The sequence below is a fragment of the Mesoplodon mirus genome (genome assembly GCF_964341445.2).
Source record: "Mesoplodon mirus genome assembly, chromosome: 8".
Lineage (NCBI taxonomy): Eukaryota > Metazoa > Chordata > Mammalia > Artiodactyla > Ziphiidae > Mesoplodon > Mesoplodon mirus.
The window spans coordinates 93,032,222-93,057,813 of record NC_138984.1 but is presented as its reverse complement, the minus strand read 5'-3'; the positions used below and the strand labels follow the sequence as shown (position 1 = coordinate 93,057,813).

At 38.7% G+C, this 25,592-nt stretch overlaps 1 protein-coding gene across 1 annotated transcript in view; it reads left to right on the top strand.

The window, feature by feature from the left end:
• The first annotated feature begins 11,726 nt into the window (after window positions 1–11,726).
• The window catches only part of CCDC141 (coiled-coil domain containing 141), a 197,060-nt gene continuing 183,194 nt past the window's right edge, over window positions 11,727–25,592 (top strand). The window contains exons 1-2 of the mRNA XM_082629826.1: window positions 11,727–11,980; window positions 14,381–14,503. Coding sequence (XP_082485952.1) covers window positions 11,879–11,980; window positions 14,381–14,503 — 225 coding nt within the window. The 5' untranslated portion in view covers window positions 11,727–11,878. The remainder of the gene's footprint in view (window positions 11,981–14,380; window positions 14,504–25,592) is intronic.

Here is a 25,592-nt window from a genome sequence, read left to right as displayed (position 1 = left end):
CAAATTGAATATAGAAGGACTATACCTCAACATAATAAAGGCCATATACGACAGGCCCGCAGCTGACATAATAGTGGTGAAATGTTGAAAGCTTTTCCTTTAAGTTCAGGAACAAGGCAAGGGTGCCTACTCTCACCAGTTTTATTTAACATAGTACTGGAAGTCTAACCAGAGCAATCAGGCAAGAAAATGAAAGAAAAAATATTTAAATTGGAAAGGAAGAAGTAAAATTGTCTTTGTTGCAGATGATATTATCTTATATACAGAAAGCCCTAATGACTCCACCAGAAAAACTATGAGAACTAATCAACAGATTTTGTAAATTTGCATGATATTAAATCAACATACAGAAATCAGTTGCATTTCTATACATGAACAACAACTTTGTTGTTCTGAAAAAGAAAATTCCATTTACGATAGCATCAAAAATAATAAAACACTTAGGAGTAAACTTAACCAAGGAGGTGAAATATTTGTACACTGAAAACTACAAGATTTGATGAAAGAAATTGAAGGAGACACAAAAGAAAATGGAAAGATATGTGTTCATGGATCGGAAGAATTAATATTGTCAAAATGTCCACACTGCCCAAAGCCATCTGCAGATTCAGTGCAATCCCTATCAAAATTTTAATGGCATATTTCACAGAACTAGAATAAACAACGCTAAAATTTGTATAACTCCAAAAGTCCCTGAATAGCTAAAGCAATCCTGAGAAAGAAGAACAAAGCCAGAGGCATCACATTTCCTGATTTCAAACTATACTACAAAACTATAGTAATCAAAACAATAGACCAATGGCACAGAATTGAGAGCCCAGAAATAAACTGCCCCATATTTGACAAGGAAGCTGAGAAGATTCAATGGGAAAATGATAGTCTCTTTAATAGTTGATGTTGGGATAACTACATGCATAAAAATGAAATTGTACTCCTATCTTACACCCTTCACAAAAAGTGACTCATAATGGACTAAAGACTTAAACATAAGATCTGAAATCATAAAAATCCTAAGAAAACATAGGGAAAAAGCTCCTTGACATTGGTATTGGCAACAAATTTTAGATATGGCACCAAAAAGCAATAATTTATAAGTGGGGTGACATCAAACTGAAAAGCTTCTGCACAGTGAAAGAAACAATAAACAAAATGAAAAGGCAACCTATGGAATGGGAGAAGTTATTTGCAAAGCATATGTCTGATAAGTGGTTAATATACAAAGTATATAAAGAACTTATACAACTCAATAGCAAAAAAAAACCCCACAAAAAACAAAAAAAACTAATCCCATTAAAAAATAGAGGAACTGAGTAGACATTTTTCCAAAGATGACATACAGATGGCCAACAGATACATGAAAGAATGTTCAACATCACTAATCATTAGAGAAATGCAAATCAAAACTACAATGAGATATCACCTCACACCTGTTAGAATGGCCATCATCAAACAGATGAGATGACAAATGTTGGCATGGATCTGGAGAAGAGGGAACCCTTGTGCACTGTTGGTAGAAGTGGAAGTAATGCAGCCAATGGAAAACAGTATGGAGGGTCCTCAAAAAATTAAAAATAGAGCTACCATATTATTCAGCAATCCCACTTCTGGTTGTATATATAAAGGAAACAAAACCAGGATCTCAAAGATATCTTCACTCACATGTTTACTAAAGTATTATGCACAATAGCCAATATCAGGAAGAACCTAAGTGTCAGTGGATGAATGGATAAAAGAGATGTGATATATATATGGAATATTATTCTGCCATGAGAAAGAAGGAAATCCTGTCATTTACAACAACCTGGTCGGACCTCAAGGGTGTTATGTTAAGTGAAATAAGTGAGACAGAGTAAGACAAATCTATGATATCACTTATATGTGGAATCTAAAAAAAGCCAAACCCACAGAAACAGAGAATAGAATGGTAGTTACCAGAGGTTCAGAGATTGGGACAATGGATAGATGTTGGTTAAATTGTACAAACTTCCAGTTAGAAGATGAATTCTGGGGGTCTAATAATATATATATGTATATATATTAAATCAACACATTGTATACCTTAAACTTACACAATGGTGTATGTCAAGTATATCTCAATAAGCCTGGAAAAAATAAATAGTTGGAATACTAATATTTCTAAGCCTAAAATTTGTGATACCTCAAAGTATCTTTAAACATCTCCACAGGAATATAAATATTTTCCCAAAACATCTTTTAAAACCTAATTAATATTACAACACAATTTTCTCCATGATATGCCAGTGGCAAGAAGAAGGAAGTGATGGGTTAGTAATTTCACAGATTAGACCAGAGTGTGGTAGTTTAAAAATTGGAAATCATTACATCAAAATATGTTCTGAAAAACTAGCGGCAAGGCCAAAGTTAGTGGATTCAGATATTCAGGGAGTCAGCCCGTGTTTAAACATGGTCATATATGCCTCTACTTTTTATCTGTATTAAATTTATCTATCTATCTGACATAATCCAATGAAATGGCAAGTAAAGATAGACTGAATATTCAACATACTGGTAAATTTCAAAATGAATGCTCAAAACAGCTTTTTCCCCTCCCCATGAATTTTTTTCTTAAATATCAGTGAGGTACATGGAAAAAAGAAAATCCAAGGAAACCACATCTTATTTTAATTATTTATATCTACACTTAGCTGTTTAAAGTATGGAGAAATTAATAAAATAGAATTAGGAACCTGAGAAGTTGAAAGTACATAAGATAGATTTTAAACAGACATTTGAAAAGCAGATACTTTCATGTTTTAAGTCCAGGAAAGATGACTATCAATGCATAATTCATATAAATGGCTAAACAAATCACTAAGCAATCCTATAGTATATGTTACTAAAGAATTGATTTCCATTTGTCTATGTGATAAATCCTTAATGTGATTTCATTTTAACAACAGCAGAAAAAGAACTATGACACAAACCCAAATCAGTTTTATTATAATGTTAATTTACATCCATGCATAAAGCTGTTCTGTCTAATGATTGCTCACGTTGATTTGGAAAATTCTTTAAAAGGGTTCTTGTCGTTTACAGGACATTTTAGTTTTGTATATTTCCTATGTTATAAAGCTTTTCTGGCCAAATTGCTTCATGTGTGTATTTTATCTTTAGTTTTCTAATAGGGAAAGCTGAGAATAGATATGTGGCTTTGTACTTCTGTTGTTACCTTTTAAGGGTAGTTGGTGTAGTGTTCTGACTCAGAGGGCTCTGTCAGAGAATGCTCAACTTTTGTGGACTAGCTGGTTTGTATGGACATCTGTATAATTTTCCATCCAACATTAGGATAGAACTTACTCCCTGTGGCATTGGAGCAAGAGAGTAAGAGGGAAGTGGCTGGGTTCTAGACTCACTCACTTCATGAACTTGAATAAGCCATTTTAACTTCTCTAGCCTCAATTCTCCAACTCATATGGCAGAATTAACAGTCCTGCCCTGACTGTAGTACAGTTATCCTTCGATATCCACAGGGGATTGCTTCCAGGACCTTCTGTGGGTATCAAAATCCACGGATGCTTATGTCCCTTATATAAAAATCTTCAGATACGGAGGGCCAACTGTACAAGGTTGTTGAGAGGTCCAGTCAGATTAATTGGTTATAAATTTTACAAACCTAAAGGGATTTAATGAGGATGGGGCTGATAAAGGAAATCAGGGCCGGTGTACAGCAGGTGCTCAAGAGACGTTAGCGGTGAGGCCTTCAACTCACCCTGATAGCAGGAGCTTAAGGCAGGGACATGCCAGAGCAGAATCTAAACTTATAAAGTATATTGACTTTGCTTTTGAAGTCCTTCCTTTGTGAGAGTGGAATTTGTGATAGGAAACCGGTTTGCTCAGAGTGGTGTGAGTTGTATGGGGTGGGGCACAAACGACCTGCTACATTTGTTTCCATTTTTGATTTCCAGATTTCTCTGAGTTTCTCTCATCTTGTTTCCTGCTTTTCCTAAAAGCCTGAGTATATGAATATCCTTTTTCCTGCAGGTGTTAGTAACTTCTTTATCCTTCCGGACATTCTCAACAATCATTGCCTTTCAGGTGGGTTCCACAACTGGGGTGAGTGATGTATTAACAAAACTGAAGATAACGATAGCACGGGACTTCTGTATGAATGCTGGTGTGAGGCATTCTTACTTGGACTGAGGATGCAGATCTCAAAAACCATACAGTAAATGTTTAGAAACTCAGTTAAGTTTTTAAAAACATAATCTACAGGGGAATTCTATTAAAAATGGCTTTGTCATTAAACTGTTGCCAATAAACTGTCAGTAAATGATGAAACATCACCTCATACAACTGAGAAAGCCCATTATAACACTATAAAAAGAGTCTTATTACGTATAATCATCTGCACACATATGTATATTATATACAAAATATATGCACATATACATTAAGTTCTTTAGGTCTTAGTATTTCTTAATAAAACGTCATTAAAAAAAAAACTTTCTCTTTTTAATTCTTTGCATACTTCCTGCTTAGAATCCATGGATAACACCTTCCTGTTGAGGTTATGTGATCTTTATGTTCTTGAGTTTTATATTATTTTTCCTTCCTTGGCAAAAATTATAGCTGCATGGAGAAGTGGCAGCTCACCCTTACTGTCACTGCTGGGTTCCCAAGCAGCTGGAAGGACTGCTGCTCTTTAGGCCTCCCTGAGAATTAGTCTGGGATGGAAATTCTCAGCCTCAACTGGAGTTTAGCATCAGTAATGAAAAACAAAAGAAGTGTAATTTTCCAAAATCAAGTTGACTAAGAGTCTTGTCTTCTCATTTACTCACCCTCCCTTCTAAAGGGTAACTCTCAGGACACCTCATCATGTTAACTGGAATTATATCAGAGAAAGAACCCTGCTACACTGAAGCCTGGGTGCACAGCCCAATGCAGGTAGAAAGCCTTGTGAGTTTAAATTTTAAAAACAAACTTTCTACATGAAAGCTTTTCAGTGATTTTTTTAAAAAAAATCTTTTCTGGCTTGAAGTATCGTATACATCTCTCCCATTCAGAAAAGAAGGTTTTACCAAATCAATCATAGCCACATTTGCTGATTATTTTAACTAAGCTCTACACAAGTATTTGACAGTTTTCCAGATCATACATTGGTCTAAATAGAGAATTTTAGGAAAATATGTACATGATAGTTGAACAGATATTGCTATCATTTCACACATCATTTTGGTAAACTATGGCTTAAAATTATAGTAAGTACAGCCATCTTTGATCTTTGACCACACTAGGTATTCTTTGAACTTTCCCAAGTTTTGTTTTGCTTTGTTTTCCTTACTACTTATAGAAGGGAAATTTGCTGGATATTGAAGTTGCTTATTTATAATTATTCTCCTAGGTCTTATGGAGAAGCTAAGGATTTATGTCATTACATACATTTAATTGTAAGGAATTCTATGGCAGTCAATATACACAGAATGTAAAACTGTTAAAAAAGAGTCATGATGGGGCTCCTCTGGTGGCGCAGTGGTTGAGAGTCTGCCTGCCGATGCAGGGGACGCGGGTTCGTGCCCCGGTCCGGGAGGATCCCACATGCCGCGGAGCGGCTGGGCCCGTGAGCCATGGCCGCTGAGCCTGCGCGTCCGGAGCCTGTGCTCCGCAACGGGAGAGGCCACAACAGTGAGAGGCCTGCGTACCGCCAAAAAAAAAAAAAAAAAAAAAAAGTTTCCTAAGTAAAACTTAAGTGTCTGTAAAGAAACATCCCAAAGGAGAATTGTACTGACATTTGTGTTTTGGGTGCTGTGGAATTCATCCTACCTCTGCTTTCACTCTTGACTCCTACAGTCTCTTCTCCATGAAGAGCTTCTTTAACAATGTTGAGTCAAATGATGTCATTCCTTGGATGAAAACCTCACAATAATGTCCCATCTCTCTCAGAATGAAATCCAAAGTCCTTACCTTGGCATAATAGCAGGGTTACCACATAATTTATCATCCAAACAGGACTCTTTAAAGAGTGGAAGGTGCCTTAAGAGTAATTATGCCAGGGAAACAGATGTAAACCATGATTGTCCAAGCAAACCGGGTCCCTACCTGGTAGATATCATGTTCTATCAGTGTCCTCTTCTTTCAATCCTCACTTAGCTCCAGCCACATTGACCTACTGGATGTTTTTCAGATATAGCAAGTGTGCCCAGCTACCTGGAATGTTCTTCCCTAAGATATCTGCATATCTTGCTCTTTTCAACTTAATCCTGGTCTCTACTCAAATCTCATCTCTTCAGGAGAACTTTCCTGACTCCTTCCTAAAGCAGTATCCCTCTTCCCCTGTCCACTGTCACCTTCTTACTCTGCCTTATTTTTCTTCATAACACTTATTACATCTTTACATAATTATATATGTATTCTTGTTTGTCTGTTTTCTAGTTGGTTGTGCCTCCCCCACCAGAAGGCAAGCTCCATCCGTGGATGAACTTTGTTTTGCTTATTGCTGTGTGCCTGGCATCTAGAACAGTGCCTCACACCTACTAGATATTTAATCATACTCAGTGAATGAACAAATGAATACCTACATAGAAGAATAAGTTGATGGCCAGAATGGAGGCTGTTTTAAGAGGAAAGAGCAGCTTCACATTACTTATGGATGTTAAGTGACAGTGCTTGTAAACTAAGAAATAAATGAGAGGTGCTAGGAAGAGTATGACATAATACAAAGGATGAGTTAGGGAAATTTTTATTTAAAGTGAATGGTTAAAGACAGTATTCTAGAGAAACGCTGACTCGTTGAGATTTTTTACTGTTTGATTATACTGAAATATTTCCTCCCTGGTAATGCATATTTTATGTCTCTCTAATATATTTCATCCATTTGGGTTGCCTACCAAGTGTTGTAATTCAACTTAATTTTAAAAAGTTATTTCAAATTTTGTGACAGTTAGTAGATTTAGGAAATTCCTTAACAGATGTTGTCTTAGAAATGATCATGTATAACTATCCGAACACCACCTATGTGCCAGGCATTAAAGTGTTTTACAAATGTTATTTTATTTAATCCTCTCAACAAATCTATATGACATAGGTATTCCCATTATCTCCAATTTGCATTGAGGAAGCTGAGGCACAGAGAGGTAAAGGCAGTCTGACTTCAGAGCCCCTAACCTATTGCCTTTGCCATTTTTTTTTTTTTTTTTTTTTCTTTTTGCGGTATGCGGGCCTCTCACTGTTGTGGCCTCTCCCGTTGCGGAGCACAGGCTCCGGATGCGCAGGCCCAGCGGCCATGGCTCACGGGCCCAGCCGCTCCGCGGCATATGGGATCCTCCCAGACCGGGGCACGAACCCGTATCCCCTGCATCGGCAGGCGGACTCTCAACCACTGCGCCACCAGGGAGGCCCCTGCCTTTGCCATTTTGTATGGTTTACTTTTTCTTTTTGTTGTTTTGGAATCACTATCAGTTTATTATTCCTGTTAATATCTGTATTCCAATAGAAATACCCTGAAAGTATCCCCTGATTTCTCTGTCAAATTCTAAATGTAACCTTTTGTGATTCAGCCTACTTAACCACTACCAGCTGTTTTCCCTTAGCTTTTATCACTGTGGATTTCTATCTTGGTTATAATTTTCATTGTTTATGGTCTTTTTTCACTGGAATGTCACCCTTTCGAGAGTAGAGACCTGTTTCACTTACTGCTATATTCCTAATGTGTAAGTGCCTGGTATGTAGCAAATGCTCATAACTATTGGTTGCATGAGTAAATACTGAATGAGTGAATTGTATCAAAACTTTTTTCTATATGACTAATGTGATTCAATCAGTCAGCCAGTATTTATAAGCACTAATTCTGTGCCTAGTACTGTGCTCCATATATATCTAATACACACACACACATATTTATATATGTGTATGTGTGTATATAGTATTTGCTAAATGTCAGGTCCTCTTCTAAGTGCTTTACATAAAGCAACTCTTTTATTCTCTATGATAACCCCTTGAGGTGGTCTGCAAAGATTAAGAAAAAAAAGACATTAAGACATAACTCCTTTATGTAAGGAGCCTTAAATCTAGTTAAGAAATAATACCAATGGAAGTGAAATAAATAGAAAACAATACAAGTTTATAACTCAAGCAATTATTAAATTGTGAATTACAATTAAATTTTGAGGAAAGGGGAATATAAGTAGGTATTTCAACTTTTAAAAGGAGTTGATACTTTATCTTGGTCTTAAGCAATGGGAGGAATCGGATAGATGAAAGGAAGAAGACAATGATATTTCTGGATAGAACCACTGAATTAAGGTAGAGAACAAAGGTTAGCTATTATTCACAATAGCTAACACATGGAAGCCACTCAAGTGTCCATCAGTGGCTGAAAGTATGAGCAAAATGTGGAATATATACACAAGGGAATATTATTCAGCCCTAAAAAGAAAGGAAATTCTGACTTACACTACCACATGGATGAACCTTGAGGACATTATGCTAAGTAAGATTAGTCAGTCACAAAAGGACAAATACTATATGATTCCACTTCTGTGAGATACTTAGAGTAGTCAAAATCATAGAGACAAAAGTAGAATGGTGGTTGCCAGAGGTTTGGGGGAGTAGGGAATGGAATTATTGTCTAGTGCGTGTAGAGTTTCAGTTTTATAAGATTAAAAGAGTTATGGAAATGGATGGTGGTGATGGTTGCACAACATTATGAATATATTTAATATCACTGAAACTGTACACTTAAAAATAGTTAAGATGGGGCCTCCCTGGTGGCGCAGTGGTTGAGAGTCCGCCTGCCGATGCAGGGGATACGGGTTCGTGCCCCGGTCTGGGAGGATCCCATATGCCGCGGAGCGGCTGGGCCTGTGAGCCATGGCCGCTGGGCCTGTGCATCCGGAGCCTGTGCTCCGCAACGGGAGAGGCCACAACAGTGAGAGGCCCGCATATCGCAAAAAGAAAAAAAAAAAAAAAAAAAAAAAAAAATAGTTAAGATGGTAAATTTTGTTATGTGTATTTTACCACAATAAAAGAAAAATTGGGGGAAAGAAGTGCTATTTGCAATTCTACAGAATCCAGTTATAGCTTTTTGATTCCCCATGGAGGATTTTTCACTAAAATTCAGCTGGTATAAAAACAGACATTTCCCAGAGGGATAAACAGAGAAGACATAATAACCTCTGCAAGATCCTCTATAAACTGCAAAGAATATGAGAATACCTGTAAGGGTTTTTGTTTTGTTTTGTCTTTTTTTTTTGGTGATGATAGGGGAGGTGGAGTATAAAACTGAAGCTCAAAAAGCTTTAAAAGATCTAATTATAGTGCAGCAATTTCTTTAGTACAATATATTTACTGTTCTCCAAACTATTTCCCAGACTTAATAATGCAACTTACAATTAAGTATTATGCTAGATAAAGGGACATAGACCAAGGTTCTAAATGAGCTAGATGTGGATGGAGAGGTCTGAAAAACAGAGCTTCTGAAGGGAGAAGGACTAAAGAGTTGAAGAGGAAAGAAATAGAAAGCAAGGGAAGGGGAGAGAAAAGTGATTTAAGTCTTCAAGATTTTAAAGCCAAGAATTTGAATTAAAAGAAAATTAGTTAGAAACCACTTAAATTCGTATATGCAGTTTACATTATTGCTCATGTCCACCAATGCAGAAAACATTTTCTGTGCAACACTCTGGGACTGCTTGGAAAGAAAGGTCATCTATACACAGAAAGATACTACCTTTGCTGCTGAATTGTTGGATTAATCTTTTAACAGAGTCTTAAATATTTCTAATTCCTTTTGCCCTTAAGCCTTGGAATTAATCAGACTTTCATCTCTCTCCTCCCCACCTCTCTCCTTCCTTTCCCTTCTTGTGGGCCGGTGATTCCACACAGTCCACACTGCCCTCCACACCCTTTACATAATCATCCACCTGAAGTGGGGCTCTGTGGACATAACCACTCATTTCTAGCCGTGGTCTGTGCAGCCTGCTGCCAAAAGTTCCCTTTGCCTCCTGAGGGCTTTTAGGCAACTTTTGACACACACTGAATTTCTAACAGTAGGATTAACTTTGGGCGAAAGTGCACTGTGTATTTTGGGTGCGGGTCACTGTTTGCTGTTCTGGTTTGCCGTGTACACAAAGGCTTAAGCAAGGTTCCTCTGGGCATTTTAGTTTAGGGTGTGGAGATTATGTGACACAGTTGTCAACTCTTGGTTGTCTTTCAGGCCAATTAGCTGAAAACTGGTTTCACTCAATTTGTTTTGGTTTGTTTGGACCAACTATTTGCTAAAGCAGAAGGAGCCCGCCTTCAACACTGAGGCAGCCCCTACAGAGAGGCTGGGTTGGTTCTCTGCAAGCTCTCCATCCCTGCCATAAAATGAAACCATTTACAATATTTCCTACATCATGGTGTCTCTTGTCATCTGCTCTCCCGAGTTTGTTCCAAATGCTCCCTTTCTGGCCTCAAGTAAAGTTCCCAGAGCCCAGGAACTGGGATCCAGGGTGGTTTCCTTTCGCTGGAACAGCAGGCAACTAGGTCATGGCTGCATAACTGCAGAGCAGCCAGGACATGCTCTGGGAAAAAAAATAGTTGCTGAAACCAAAGTATATGTAAAAGCACTATTTCCCCTTTGATTCAAGAATATTTTCCTGAACCTTAGCAGAACAAAACAGTGGTGCTGACTCAGCCTTCTGAATATTGGCCCTGAACCTGACCGTGCTTTTAAATTGAGCTAAGGGTTTAAACAGCGAGTGGACTCATTTAACTCTGTTTATTGCTATATCCTCTGTTCTGGCTTTGTTCTAGAGATTTCCTATGGCTCCAGCAGCTCTGGAGTCAGTATCTCTGATGTGTTTGCATCTGACCTCTGACCTAAGCTTCAGGGTTATTTTCAGCTGTTCCTTGACAGGGAATCCAACAGCTGCTGTTTAATACCACCGACAACTTGTAACACACACTGAGTTTCTAGCAATAGGATTAATCTGCCGATCCTGGGCTCTGATTTAAGCTGTCTATAATTTTCCTGCACAAGGCATGGGGGAAAAGTAAAAACCGAATCTGAAGTACAATGTTATCCTTTTTTAAAAAAGTGTAGCAAAATATACCTAGTGTTAACCTTTAATCCAAAAAACCTAAAACATTTTCCTGCTGCAATTAAAAGTAACAGCAAAGTATATTACTTCCTAGTAGTTGTGGCAACTGAACTTGAAAATACTGTTCAGTGGAGTAGATGGTCTTAAAGAAATCCTGACTTGGTAGATATCTATTGATAACTGCTCATTGAAATATTTTTTAAATGTCCCTAAGAAATCTGAGACTGAGAAAATGTGACCATTTCATATAAACTTCATTTGACAAAAGGCAGTAAGTTTTAGGAAAACATTAATCCAAAAAGATATTTCAAACAATTTTATGGCTTAATCCGAAAACAAATACCAGAACTTATTTTTAAAGTACATTTTTGGGAGTTTTCTTTGCATGGAGGAGACTTCAAAAATTTTGAAAAGATTGATACCCAGGTTAATGACTGGCTGGTTTCAAAGCCCACCAAAACTGTATAGATTCAGTAGCTAAAGTAATTTGGGTTGTGAGGATGTAATTCTTTTTCCATTTGCTATCAAACATCAGCTGATAGTCAGAGAGCTAGAAGCTGCCCTCTGCATTTAAGATAATGGCCAAAATAACAGGCGTTCAGTGTTACCATACTAGGGGTGTGGCGATTCTCTCCCGTTCTTTCCTCCCTCTCTCATGATAAACTCAATGGGGTTGTCTATTTTTAACCTCCTGTTCTTTCCTTTTGGCAGAGTAATCAGTGCGAGGGGAGCTCTTTCCCTGCATGAATCCAAGTAACCCCGGTGGTTGCCTTCTGAAATGACCAGCAGACACACATCTGTACGGAGGCTGCCCAAAGCGTAAACTCTGGTTCTAATGTACCATGTCCAGCCAAGGAAGTCCTGGTGAGAAGTTTTCTACGACAACAGTCAGTTCAGTAGCTGTGCAGGCTGGGGACTCCAAAATCGTTATAGCCATCATAAAGGTAAGCTGACAACTTCCTTTTTTCTGTGTAGCTGTGGGCTTCTTGCTGTGTGCTGATAATCCTAAAGAACATTCCACACAATCGGCAGTACACGGCATATAGAAAATAACCCAGCAGGTACATCTTATTGCTTTCTTAAATTGCAACTAAGAGAAAAACCTCTAAGTTTCAGCCAGTTGCTAGAGTTTCTCTTTCAGTTAGCCAGAAAACCTCTATAAGCAGCTTGATTTTTCTAAAAAGCAACAACAAACTTTACCATATACTTTCAGTTTGGTTTTTAAAGACAAAGCATTTGTGATTAAAAGTTCGTGATTGCCAGGCTGGGGTCCAGTGGACCTGGGGAATGTCTGTGATTTTTGAGAGTGTATGTGATGAAGGAGGGAAGAGGAGGGTCCCAGCAGATAAGGGGTGGCATTGTTTTGGCATGATGAGTGCAGGGAACACCTAATAAGAGACTGTGACACGTGCCCTCTGCAGCTTTGGTTCTGACATGGTAAAGGCACTAGTAAATCCTTGTCACATGGTTGGGGGAATAAAGACCCTACCAGGGAAAGTGCTGAGGGCATGTGTCAAATTTGCCCTTAACGGCAGGAAGTTGAAGCCACTTGGGGCTTAAAGGTTTTTGCATGTTTTATGTCAAACAGTTTGCTCATTTGCAAAGGTGACCACACATCTTTAGGTTGAAGAAGGCATCCATGATTTTATTTCCTATGAAAATGTCCTGTAAAAATCCCTGAAGCCTTATGCTTGGATTTAGACAACTCACCACCTCAGGAATTCAGTGTTTAATGAAGGGAATTCAGCAAACAAGCTGGTGCTCACCACAGCCTGTTACTTTCAGGGCCCCACCAAGCTTAATTGAATGACTTTTCTGGCCTTTTGTAAGAAGCATAGACGACAGACCTGTTTACTTTCACTTAATTGCTGCGAACTTTATGTTAATGTGAAAATTCGTAACAGGAAAGCAGCACTTGACATTGAGCAAAATGATTCACTCTAGAAGCACTGAATGCAGAGTGTGCCTACCCAGGCCGATTCCCCAGGGCTCTTAAGACTTGGTCTACGTAAACAGAACCTCTGCTGTGTCCCTTGACCTCCATTCTTTTCAAGGGCAATGAGTGGACATGGAAAGAAGCCTGAAGCAAAAGTAGCAAAATTGATAATTTGTGTTTGATTTTATGATGCTTTGAGTGACTGCAAATTTCAGCAGAGAGGGAAAAGAGGAAAAATTACTGTTTTTAAAATAAGTTAAATTTTCTTTCCCTTAAATATGAAACATTTCTTAGAGTAGGATGAGGAAGAATGCATACAGAGTAAATGATAAAAGAATCAGAGGTAAATTGACAGTGAGAAAATAAAACCTCTAAAATTGTACTGGAAACTCTTATTTTAACTGAACTGTGTTTCTAAGAATGTTCCCTCCATCCTCCCTCCCCAGCTCCCTTAGTTCACTGCCATCCCATATGGAATAAACCCCAAGCTATCCAAAGTGGGAAGTCCATCTGAAGGGAGTAGAAGTGCCTGTGTCTGCTCTATACGGATTTCTCATTTCTAAACAGTCTCAGGGCACTAATGATCTAGAATAGACATGTGGTTTCTCATTTCTCTTCAGCAATTCACTTAGCCACGTGCACATGCCTGATAGCAGTTCCTCTCACTTCATCGGTTGTTTCTTCTTAGGAAAGCAATTCCTTAGGAAATGCAATGATGAATTATATCTTGGAGCAATGAAAGGGTCCTAAGTGTGGAAAACAAGCTGGCTGCATTCCAATAGCAGTTGTCACACATCTAATTTCACTGACACTTTTATACATAACTTTATTGAATATGCAACAACAAAATTTAGAAAATATTGTTTTAACTTTGGAATAAGCGAAAAATCAGTTGCTTCATCTGCTGTTTATTCTTTCTGGTTGAATCAGCAAGGTCAGTGTAAAGACACTAATCAGCCTACATTACATTTATGAAACCTTTTCCCTTTGGTGAAGTTTGCACCCTACTTGCTCAGATCACTATTTTTATAGAGTTCAGTTTTGTGAGTGAGAGAATGTAAAAGTGTGTGAATTATTCTATAATTTTGTACTCTCCAATAATACGTAATTTACTGTATATATTCCTCATTTGGGAATTTTGAATTTAAATCCAGTATGCTAAGAGAAAAGAATTTATCCTAAGCATAAAAAAAAAGAAGGAAAGGCAGGGCATGGATTTCTGTTAGACCTGTTCTATTTCAACTTACATAAGGCCTATCTATCTCTGTGGAAAGAATAAAGTGTTCACAGTGTGACTGGAAGCTTAAAAAAAAGAAAAGAAAAAAAAAGAAAAGAAAAAAAAGGAGAAGGGTGAAAGGGGAGGAACAAGAGGAACTAAAAGTGCATTTTATTTCATTTTTATTTTTAGTGTGGCAAGTGGGTACAACTTCAATTGGCTGAATCACAGCCCAATCTTCTGGAAATTGGAAGCAATCAAGATGAAACCAAAAAACTTCTTAATGATCATGAACTTCTTTTGGCCAAGCTCAAGGTAAGATATTAAGATATGAAGCAGATACAAAATTAAAAAGAAATAAGAAGCTGTTTCTTACACTTCCTCTTGATTCCCCTGATGCCACTGGCCTATGGCCAGGTTAACATAGTGCCAGATAGGTAATGGAAAAACACTATAGTTATTTAGGAGCAAACACCAACATTGGAGAGAAGTAACAAGATTTTTTTTCAACTTTCCCTAATGTGATAGAAAATATGGAGTGATAATATTTTCACTGTGGAGAAATAAGTACCTTTTTTTTTCCTGGCTGCCTCAGTGGAAAAAAAAAAATTCCATCATTTTTCCATTTCATGCAACATACTGTCAAGCCACAACAGATCCAAACTTCCTATTGTTAATGAGACCTGCTGGCAAAAATAATATAGAGGCTTTTTCCCTCTTGAACTATTGAAAATATCTGATTTTATATTTAATATTAAGAGTTCTTGAAACCAAATAATGATTTTAATAAACAGAGTTATTATTACCTACGTGTTGTGGTTATTTAGTTAAGATTCTAAAAACAGTGTTGGTTTGAGATTGCCAGATAAGGTATCTAATCAGAGTCAAGAATGTAGTTTGTGGGGCCCTGTGCAAAGTGAAAATGTGGAACTCCCTGTTCAAAAAGCAGGAAAAAGCTTTTTCTTGGCCTGTCATGGTGTTTTTTTAATCTGCTATTTAATGTCTGGCTCCTTCAGCCATGGGGATATATGTGGGGTGAGTGCAGCCCCTCACAGGCACTGGGCCTCAGTCCCAGCTCAGTGCAGAGGGTGTGGGCCTAACCCCAACCCTTCCCAAGCTGTGCTCTGACCCCTGCCAGGGCAGATGACAGAGGTCACTGAGCAGGGGCGGGGGAGCAGACAGGATAGCAAAGAGATTCTCTCCCCGGAGGGCAGGACCACACGCGAGATGAAGCTCCCATGCCCCAGCACTTCCTCTGTTGTCCCATCGGACTTCACTTATAAAACACACAGTCAAAGATAAAATCGTTAAGAATTTCAAGACAGTGACAGGTAAGACGCTAAACTACAAGTGGTTTCTCTGTCTGGGAATGGAGCCCTGTGCAGCAGCCAACTCTGTGAGTAATAACCCTCTTAGGCAAATGAATGTCATCACCTAAGATCAAAGAGGTTTGATTAAGAAGGCTGCAATGACTAGATGTTCTGTGTCTTTAGTACTTTAATATTACTGGCTTCTTTGAACATCTAGGCTGGAATTTCCACTTGCTTCCTAGATTTAGAGGCAGATCTGTTCTGCTTCTGACATATACCAACAGCAGTAGTAAAAGTACAAGGGTAAATCAGACTGAGAAGTTGAAGAAAGAATTAGTACTGAAGCAGGGGGCTATTAGAATCCAGAATTTATTCTCCTGTGTAGACAGCTCCTTGCTCTGGGCTCTGGGCTGTCTTTCAAGGAAGAAATCCCTGGTGACCAGGAAGCCCTTTGTATATCTTAAAAAACACATGATGATGTGAACAGTCACTGAACCAGGCATCAAAAGACCTATGTTTTAGCACTAATTGCGCTGCTAACTAGTGTCGTTTGGCCAACAATTCAAGGTTTTGCTGCTACACAAAAAGCTTAATATTATGAATTGTGGAAACCCAACACTTCCTTGCAATTCTTGCCCATCCACAGAGGTTTATTTCTCAAGATCTCCTGTGTCCCCAGCCCCTTCATATGTACCTGCTGACTGTTTCCAAAGTTAACCTGGATTTGAAGCTACATCCCTTCCCCAGGTCCCGCTAGCAATTCATGCCCAGCCAGCACTTTCGGGTACACTGATGAACTGTGAGTGGTGGGGAAGCTCACAGCAGTCTGGGTCTCTCAGGCTACCTCTTTCCCCCGCCACAATCCTATTCCTGTCCAGGCCCACAACTCCAGGGAGAATTCTTTCATAAGCAGAGCAGTTCATCTCTCCTTAACAACTATGCTCAAATTTGCATACCTACATCCATTCGGGAGCTCAGCTGGAAGAGTGTTTTCCATCAACAGGATCCATCTTTAGAAGGTGCTTGTGATTCTCAATTTTAAAGTCTTGTCCTTTAATGCCAGTCTTCTGGCTATGGACTTGCCTTCTGGACTTCACGCTTTTACCTGTAAAAATGATTGGGAGAGGACGAATCAAAGGTTCATATCTACTGCCGATCTTACCATAACAAGCAATGGAATAGTGGGACCATTCTGCCTCTCTGCACGTGGATCTAAGAACATGAGGTCTCAAGTAAAAAGGCCTTTTGGCTTCACGCAGGCCTCTAACCATGACCTCTTAATGTCTATCTCCCATACCCTCTCCCACCCCACCTTACCCAACAAACCAGCCACTTACCCCCAAGAAATTTTAAGTAGTAGCATCGTTTTGGTTAAAAAAAAATCAAGGAGTCTGAAGTCTGTTTCAGATTTGCTGACAAAATACTTTTTTAAATAAGAAACATGTGAATTCCATATTGCAAATGGATAGAGCACTAATTTAATCCATGTACTAGTTATTATGCCGTTAGGGTAGGCACAGTCTTAACCTGTAGCAGAAAATTGTTGTACCAAGTCATTTTTAATATGAGCTTTTTGAATGATAGGAACATTAGTTCAATAAGCCAATAATATTTCATATTTAATGTTCACTCCAGTCCTTTTCCTATGCACAGGGCCCTGGGATTTGTTCTAATTATAAAGAAGAATGTACTCTTAGGAGTGTCGGGAGGGTGTAGGAGTTCTGTGCTGAGTCCGCTCTGCTTTGGGCAAAGCAGATAGACTCTCTTGTCTCAGGTTCTTTATTTGAAAAATTATGATTATAACAGATACCCTTAAACACCTAAAAAGGAAATCTGGGGGAGACATGCAATGGTGTATAGAAGTGCTTGCTATTGATAATTAATATATCAGAGAAATTTGGATGTTTAATTTGATAGAAAAGCTATTTTCCGCCTTCCATTGAAAAATATCTCAGACCATAATAATTTAGACTAAAGGGAAAAATTCTGGAACCACAGAATTTTTATGAGTGTTTCTAATGTTGGTTATGTCTTATACCCCAGAGATCTGATTTTCCTTTCAGCAGGGTACTTAACCATTCCTGTGGAGTGTCCAGAGAAAAAATATTTCCCTATTTTCGGTGGGGAAAACATAGTCATGTGGAAAAAGCATTCATTCCTTAAAGGCATCTAGATTCCCAAACCAGACTCGATTATTTTTAATGAGAAAGAAGAAGTTCAGGAGAGGGGAGAAGGAGATGTAAGCAGGTAACAAAGATCTGTCTGTGGCCACTGTCAACACTGTATCCTCAGGTGGTCAAAGAGGAAAAGAGGGGTTGGAAATGCCTTACGAATGTTGCTGAGAACGTTCTATCCCTCAGTATCCATCTTGCAAGTAACTACATTGCTATTGTGCAAAGGAGTTACAACTGTAAGAACCAAGAAAACCTCTGGACCCTAGCTCCTGTATTTGTATTTAATATATGATATTAGCATTCAGCGAAGAATGACCTTTTAAAGTATAAAAAACTGAAAAATTTCACCTCTGACTTGACTCATAAATCTATCGACTCCCCGATTCTGACTAAATCTCTGACCCAGTGAATGTTTATTTTTGTCCTGTTTCTCTTTACTTAGTTAAAAATGAATAGTCAAAATGTATTAGTAGTAAAGTTTAAAGTCTTACTAAAACTTATTCCTTAAATAAGGAATAGTGTGATTTTCTGCTGTAAACTGGAATATTTAGTGTGAATATATTATTTTAAAAAATTATTATTGTGGTAAAAAATATATAATATAAATTTGCAATTTCAACTTTTTTTTTTTTTTTTTTTTTTTTGCGGTACGCGGGCCTCTCACTGTTGTGAGAGACTCCGCCTCTCCCGTTGCGGAGCACAGGCTCCGGACACGCAGGCTCAGCGGCCATGGCCCATGGGCCCAGCCATTCCACGGCATGTGGGATCCTCCCGGACCGGGGCACGAGCCCGTGTCCTCTGCACAGGCAGGCGGACTCCCAACCACTGCGCCACCAGGGAAGCCCTTCCCAAACTTTTTCATCACCCCAAACAGAAACTCTGTAGCTATTAAGCAAAGACTCCCATTCCTCCCTTCCCTGGTTACCTCTAATCTACTTTCTGCCCTTATGAATTTGTCCGTTTTAGGTATTTCATGTAAATAGAATCATGTAATATTTATCCTTTTGTGTCTGGCTTATTTCACTTAGCATATAATGTTTTCAAGAGTCATCCATATTGTAGCAAGTATCAGAACTTCATTCCTTTTTATGAATGAATAATTTTCAAATATATGGATATTCCACATTTTACTTATTCACTCATCTGTCCATGGACACTTGGGTTATTTCCACTTTTTCAGCTACTGTACATAATGCTACAGTGAATGTTGGTGTACAGGTATCTGTTTGAGTACCTGCTTTCAATTCTTTTGGAGTGGAATTGCCTAGTCATAGGGCATTTCTGTGCTAACTCTTTCAGGAAACACCAAAATGTTTTTCACAGCAGCTGCGCCATATTACATTCCCATCAGCAATGTACAGGTGTTGCAATTGCTTCACATCCTGGTTAAACTTGTTATTTTCTCTGTGTGTGTATGTGTGTGTTTAATTATAGCCATCCTATTAGATGTGAAGTGATATCTTGTGGTGGTTTTGATTTGTATTTCTTTAATGACTAATGACGTTAAACATCTTTTCATGTGCTTACTGGACAATTGTATATCTTCTTTGGACAAATGTCTATTCAGGTCTTTTACCCATTTTTTAATTGGGTTGCTTGTTTTTTGTTACTGAGTTGTAAGAGTTCTTTGCATATTCTGGATATTAATTCCTTGTCCGATATAGGATTTGCAAATATTTTCTCCCATTCTGTAGATTATCTTTTCACTTTCTTGATGATGGTCTTAATAATGTATTTTAATAAAGTAAGTCTGTGTGACTTGAATTATATATATTTACATATTAGAGAAAATTTTATAGCATGTGTGTTGTGAATGTGATGGAACCCTTTAGGACAGTATTGGAAGAGGACTAACCTATTTTACATTATCTATGTCATAGCCGTGTTTTACCCTAAATGTTTACTTCATATAGGAGATTAGTTTTCTCTCCTTCATGTTTTCCTATAGACCCACAAGTTAGGGAATTCTCCTCTTTCAGAAATGTTGCGGATGATGCTTTCACCCATGTCTTCTCTTCCCTTCTCTTCCTTTAGGAGTGAGGGGGGTGTGCTACCCAGTTGGTGAGACTAGGGGAAGAAGTGGCCACCATGGGGAAGCCAGCCTCAAAGGCTCGCTCTGCAGACTCTTGACTACCCGTGGGCTGCAGGATCTCTATTCTCTCTGCTTCTGCATGATTTGGCCAGATGTCCCTATGTGGAAGAGGAAGACCACAATCCAACCTACACAGAGCAGCCAAATATGTGTCTATACCTCAGACCCAGTTGTCTCCATAGGCAGGTCACAAGGACTAGATTTTTAAAGAGAAAAAGTAGAAAGTCAAATCAAACCCACCCTCCAGTCCAGCTTTACCAGTAGTAAGAGCAGATATTTTGATCCATATCTGACCTTGATGTCTATTTCTCAGTTGATTTGGAATCTTGAGGAGAGAGAGGTGAAATTAATTGTCACCTTCCAAATTCCAACACTTAATTGATCTTTGGTTCAAAGGGATCTGTGTCTTAGTGTTCTATACATGTAAAGTACCTGGCATGTTTTCACTGATCATTTTGACAAAGGTCACTGAAACAATGTAGGAACAATGCAGGGTTCCTGGGGGAGTGGGAACTAGTGGGCGGTATAATTTCTCTTTTAGGCTTTTGAGAATAGAGAACTTTTATATTTAAAAAACAAAAATAATATTCTCACAACTATGAAACAGCAAAACTTCCCAGTGATTTTTCCCTGGCTGACTTAACACTTTCCTAGTGTACAGGGTATTTCTTTTCCCAGATGTTCAGTTCCAGTGAATAGTATGGAGCTGTGGAGTGAAATAAAATTCGAATAGCATTCTCTGTATTTGGAAAGTGTCATGGGCAATCTTATAAAATATTGTTTTTATAAGATAGGTTGGTTTAAGAGGCTAGAGAGTCCATGAAATAGGCTTCTCAGACATGGAGTTAAGGCACATTAAGATTGCAGATATCACAAATAATTTGTTACTAGTTTGGGCTAAGCCGCAGTTCAGAGGATGTCCATACTTAATGAAGTGTTGATACAAGTTGATTTACTAGAGGGGAAGGAGTTCTATAAGGAGCAAATTTTGTTGGCACAGAGCCTGAAGAGTACAAAATTTGGAAAGGATGCTCTCTATCTTATCCCTCTCTTGGTTTAGCAGTCAAGGTTGGGCTCCTTGGCTGAAGTTGAAGGGCCTGTGGGAAACATGAAGCACTCATCGTATTGCTTTGTGGCTGGGACACCAAGTGACACAGAGTCCACAAGAAGAGAAGCATCTTCCACACTTCTGCAAGGAACAGAGCAGGGCTTGGTTATAGCAGATACTGACAACTTTTTTGACAACTCTAGAAGGACCCAATGTACAAGAGGATTACGGTAGATTAAAAATGGCCATAGAGTCTTTGGCACTCTTCCCAGTGAGAGGTGGGGTCTATGTTCATTCCGTTAAAACTGGTCAGACTCTGGGACTGCTTTGAGCAAAAGAATACAGCATAGATGATGTGGTGCCAGTTTCCAGTCCAGTCTCAAGAGACTGGCTGCTTTCACTTCCTGTAATTTCAAATAGTTGCTCCTGGAACCTAACCAACTGAGTACGTCAAGGAGCACTATGGAGAGGCCCATGTGGAGAAGAACTGAGGGTCCCAGCAACAGCTCTGGCTGAGATCCTGGCCAACAGCCAACCAACTTGCCAGCCCTGTGAGTGAGTCATTTGAGCCAGCTTGAAAGTTGATTCTCCAGACCTGGTTGGGCTTCCAACCTGACCTATGTGGAACAGAGGCAAGTCTTACCCGCTGAGCCCTGCCTGAGAATCATGAGCACAATAAATAATTGTTATTTCAGGTCTTTAGAGTGTGCAGTGGTTTGTCACACAGCAGTAGATAACTGGAACAGAGGGCAAGAGGAATGGTGACATCCTCTAGGGATTTTGAAGGCAACACTCATGAATGAAAAGAGACAGGCAGAAGAAAACAAGAGTTTTCATGGAGAGGTAGTTGAGAAGCAGAACTAAGATTCTTTAAAATGAAAGATGGTATGATAAATAAGTAAATAAAAAGAAAACTTTGAAGTTTGTGAATGATCTACTTTTGGAAAAATGATTCTGAAAAGCAGATGCAAAGATATCTATTATAATGTTAGTCTCTTTGACTTGAATTTTGATATACTTTCTTGATCAGGAGGAAAAAGTTTGCAGTTATGATTCAACACACAGGGGTGTGCACAGAATATTATGGGTATATTGTGGAAGGAATGACTAATTCTGCCAGGAAAACTGGGGGAGCTTGACAGAGAAAGTGATTTATGAGCTGTCCTGGAGGTGAATATGAGTTTTCCAGACACCACTGACCGATTTAAAGGACAAACAATGAACTGGAAGGAAAATATTTGCAATTTATATGACAGTCAAAGGGTTATACTCTTGGGCTTCCCTTGTGGCGCAGTGGTTGAGAGTCCGCCTGCCGATGCAGGCAACACAGGTTCGTGCCCCGGTCCGGGAAGATCCCACATGCCGTGGAGCGGCTGGGCCCGTGAGCCATGGCCACTGAGCCTGCACGTCCGGAGCCTGTGCTCCGCAACGGGAGAGGCCGCAACAGTGAGAGCCTCGCGTACTGCAAAAAAAAAGAAAAAAAGGGTTATACTCCTTCATGTTGATAAGAAAGACAAATAAGCCAAAAATAAATAAATAAAAAATAGACTATTCACAGAAGAGAGGCAGATTGCCAATAAACATGTAAAAAGAAGCTCAATGTCAATAATGGCCTGAGAAATGAAACTAAATAATGATAAAAGATAAATTTTTAATTGCCTATACACCATTAAAAGTTTAAAATATTGATAACATTCAGTGATGGTGAGAATGTGAGGAAAGGGGCATTCTACTATACTGTTGGTGAGAATTTGGATTAACACAATCATTTTGGAAACTAGCAAGCGTTAAAATGTAAAATGCTGACATCCTGAGACTCAGCAACCTCACCTCTGGGAATTCATCCTTGGAAATGAAAGCACTAGTAAGGATATAGATATGAAGATGCTTTGCTATGATATTAAGCATCTTTTCACATGTTTTTGGTAGAATAACCTAACTGGAAACAAAACAATGTCCAACCATAGGGGAATAAATTTATAAGCTGATTATCTATGCTACTTTTATACTGTGGAAGAGTATGCTGAGCCCTAGGACTATTGCTGTGACATAGATGAACCTGTGAATGTTTAAACCACTGTTGATTGGGCTTTATGTTATTTGTCACCAACATACTCCTATTTGAAAACTTGGTCAAAAGTCAGGATCACAACTAACATTTTTGAGGTCATAGGCCTATAGTTTCCAAGCTGTTAATTATTTTAAAGTACTCCTTTAAAATATAAATCTACAAGCAAAAATTTTTAATGGAAAGTAGAACCCATAGTCCTTATTAGTTATGAAAAGAGGGTCTTGGTCCAAGATTTGGACTGACAAGGCAGAACTCTGACAGTTCAAGAAATATAAGTGAGGTGTAGCAGAGGTAAGATGGTAGCTGGTAGCATAGGACCCACTCACCCCCACTCCCAATCTTCAATATACTTAGTTAGATTAAATGTCAGGGTAAAAATATTCCTTTTTCATTCTATACAGAAGGCAACAGATACTTCTGCTCCAGAAAAGCCATAAGTAAGTATTGTACTTAACCAAGGATGAGGGGATTTTGTTTTGTTTATTTGTTTTAAGTCTAGTATGACTCCTACCTGATTAGCCTTAGCCAGAATGCATCTTTTCTAAACTCTAGACTTATCTTAGATATACTGTAAGTATAAATGTTTAAAACTCAAGATGTTTTCAAGTAACATGGCTATATCATTCTCATGACAAGTTCATCTAGCTATTAGTCCTCAGAAGAATACATCAAACTTCTGATTCTGTGGTTAGCTCTGATCTTCAAATTACCTGTATCCTCTGTCTCCCACCTAACACATATTTGAAGTTCAGGGACTTGAGTGAGATTAGAACTTTTGTCTTTTTTTTTTTAATGTCTTAAAGTTGGATACTGGTTCCAGTTCCAGGAAAGATGGAATAAATAGCCTCCACCCTGTCTCCATTAAATGCAACTATAAACCTTGGCAGTATGTATGTGTGCTGAGGATGCTGAAAAGGAGGGACTAGCACGTAGATTAGGGAAAGAGACCAGAATTCCAAAGACCACCAAGCCAGCAGTATTGTTTTTTCTCTCTTCAATATTACCCAGCTTGGATTCAAAAGCAAGTTGACACTCTGAAGTATGCATCAGATATGGACAGAAAACGTTCCAGAAAAGTCTTCTCTTTCAGATCTGAGCACTAGAAAGAGGACTTCTGTGAGTCAGACAGAAAGGGAGGAAATACTGTGCTTTTGCTTTTGCTTTGTGCTTTTCTATTCTCTCTGCCCCAGCCCAGGCAATCCCCCAGTGATGGTGAAGATGGAGGCAACAGGCAGGTGCCTGAATCTCTGAGAGAGGGGGTCCTCTTTGACCAGAGAACCTGTGGTCCCTGAGCTTGTTGTAAATTCACATGGCATTTTCCTCCCTCTGTTTTCCCCACTGCTTGGTCCGGCAGACACAGTGGTGGGAAGGAAACCAAAGCCCCAGGTTTCAGACCAGAGGACCAGTGAGGGGGCTTCTATGGTACAAATATCAGGCACTGGGTCAAGCCAGTGAAATGAGAAGACAGAGAAGGTGAGAGAGCAGTCTCACCGTTCAGCCCAGTAACTCACGTTATACAGATGGCTGATTTTCTTAAAGAAATCCTAATTACTCTGTCAGTAGAGAGGGAACTCTAAAGAACCATGAGCTGTTAGATTCAGTTTCGTAGGACATGTTTTTTTTACTTTAAGTTGTGCTCAAAACATATCCGAAGTATTTACATAATCGGAACTAGAGAAACCCAAACCACTGAAGGCTGTTGCAGCTGCTTTCTGAAAGCCTGAGATTTTTGCTTCAGTGTTCCCATAGGCTATTAAACTTTTATTAATGTGTTGGGCAGAAAATACTTTGCTAATGTGTCATACTTCTTAGAGCAGCAATAAATAGAAACATATAATGTGAACCACAAATGCAATCTCATATTTACTTTTATTTATTTTTCCAGTTTTATTGAGATAATTGGCATACATCACCTTATAAATTTAAGGCATACAGCATGATGGTTGCATTTACATATATTGTGAAATGATCACCACATTAGGTTCAGCTAAGATCCATCTTCTCATACAGGTACAATAAAAGAAAGAAGAAAAGGAAAAAAGGAAAAAAAGTTTCTCCTTGTGATAAGACCTCCCTTACTCTCTTAACAACTTTCCTCCGTATCATGCAGCAGTGTTAGCTCTAGACATTGTGTTGTATGTTACATCTTATAACTGGAAGTTTGTGCTTTTGACCACCTCTCTCCAATTCCCCCTCTCCACACCTTCTGCCTCTGGTAACCACCAATCTGTTCTCTGTATCCATGAGCTCAGTTTTGTTGTTTGTTTTGTTTTTAGATTCCACATGTAAGTGAGATCATACAGCTATTTGTCTTTCTCTGACTTATTTCACTTAGCACAATGCCTTCAAGGTTCATTTATATTGTTGCAAATGGTAGGATTTCGTTGTTTTTTTTATGACTGAATGATATTCCATTGTATATATATACCACTTCTTTATCCACTCATCCATCAGTGGACACTTAGGTTGCTTCTGTATCTTGGCTATTGTAAATAATGCTGTTATGAACATGGGGGTGCAGATATCTTTTGAGTTACTGTTTTCACTTCCTTTGGATATATTCCCAGAAATGTATCATTTGGTAGTTCTATTTTCAACATTTTGAGGATCCTCCATACTGTTTGCCATAGTGGCTGTACCAATTTACAATCCTACCAACAGTGCACAAGGGTTCCCTTATCACCATATCCATGCCAACATTATTATCTC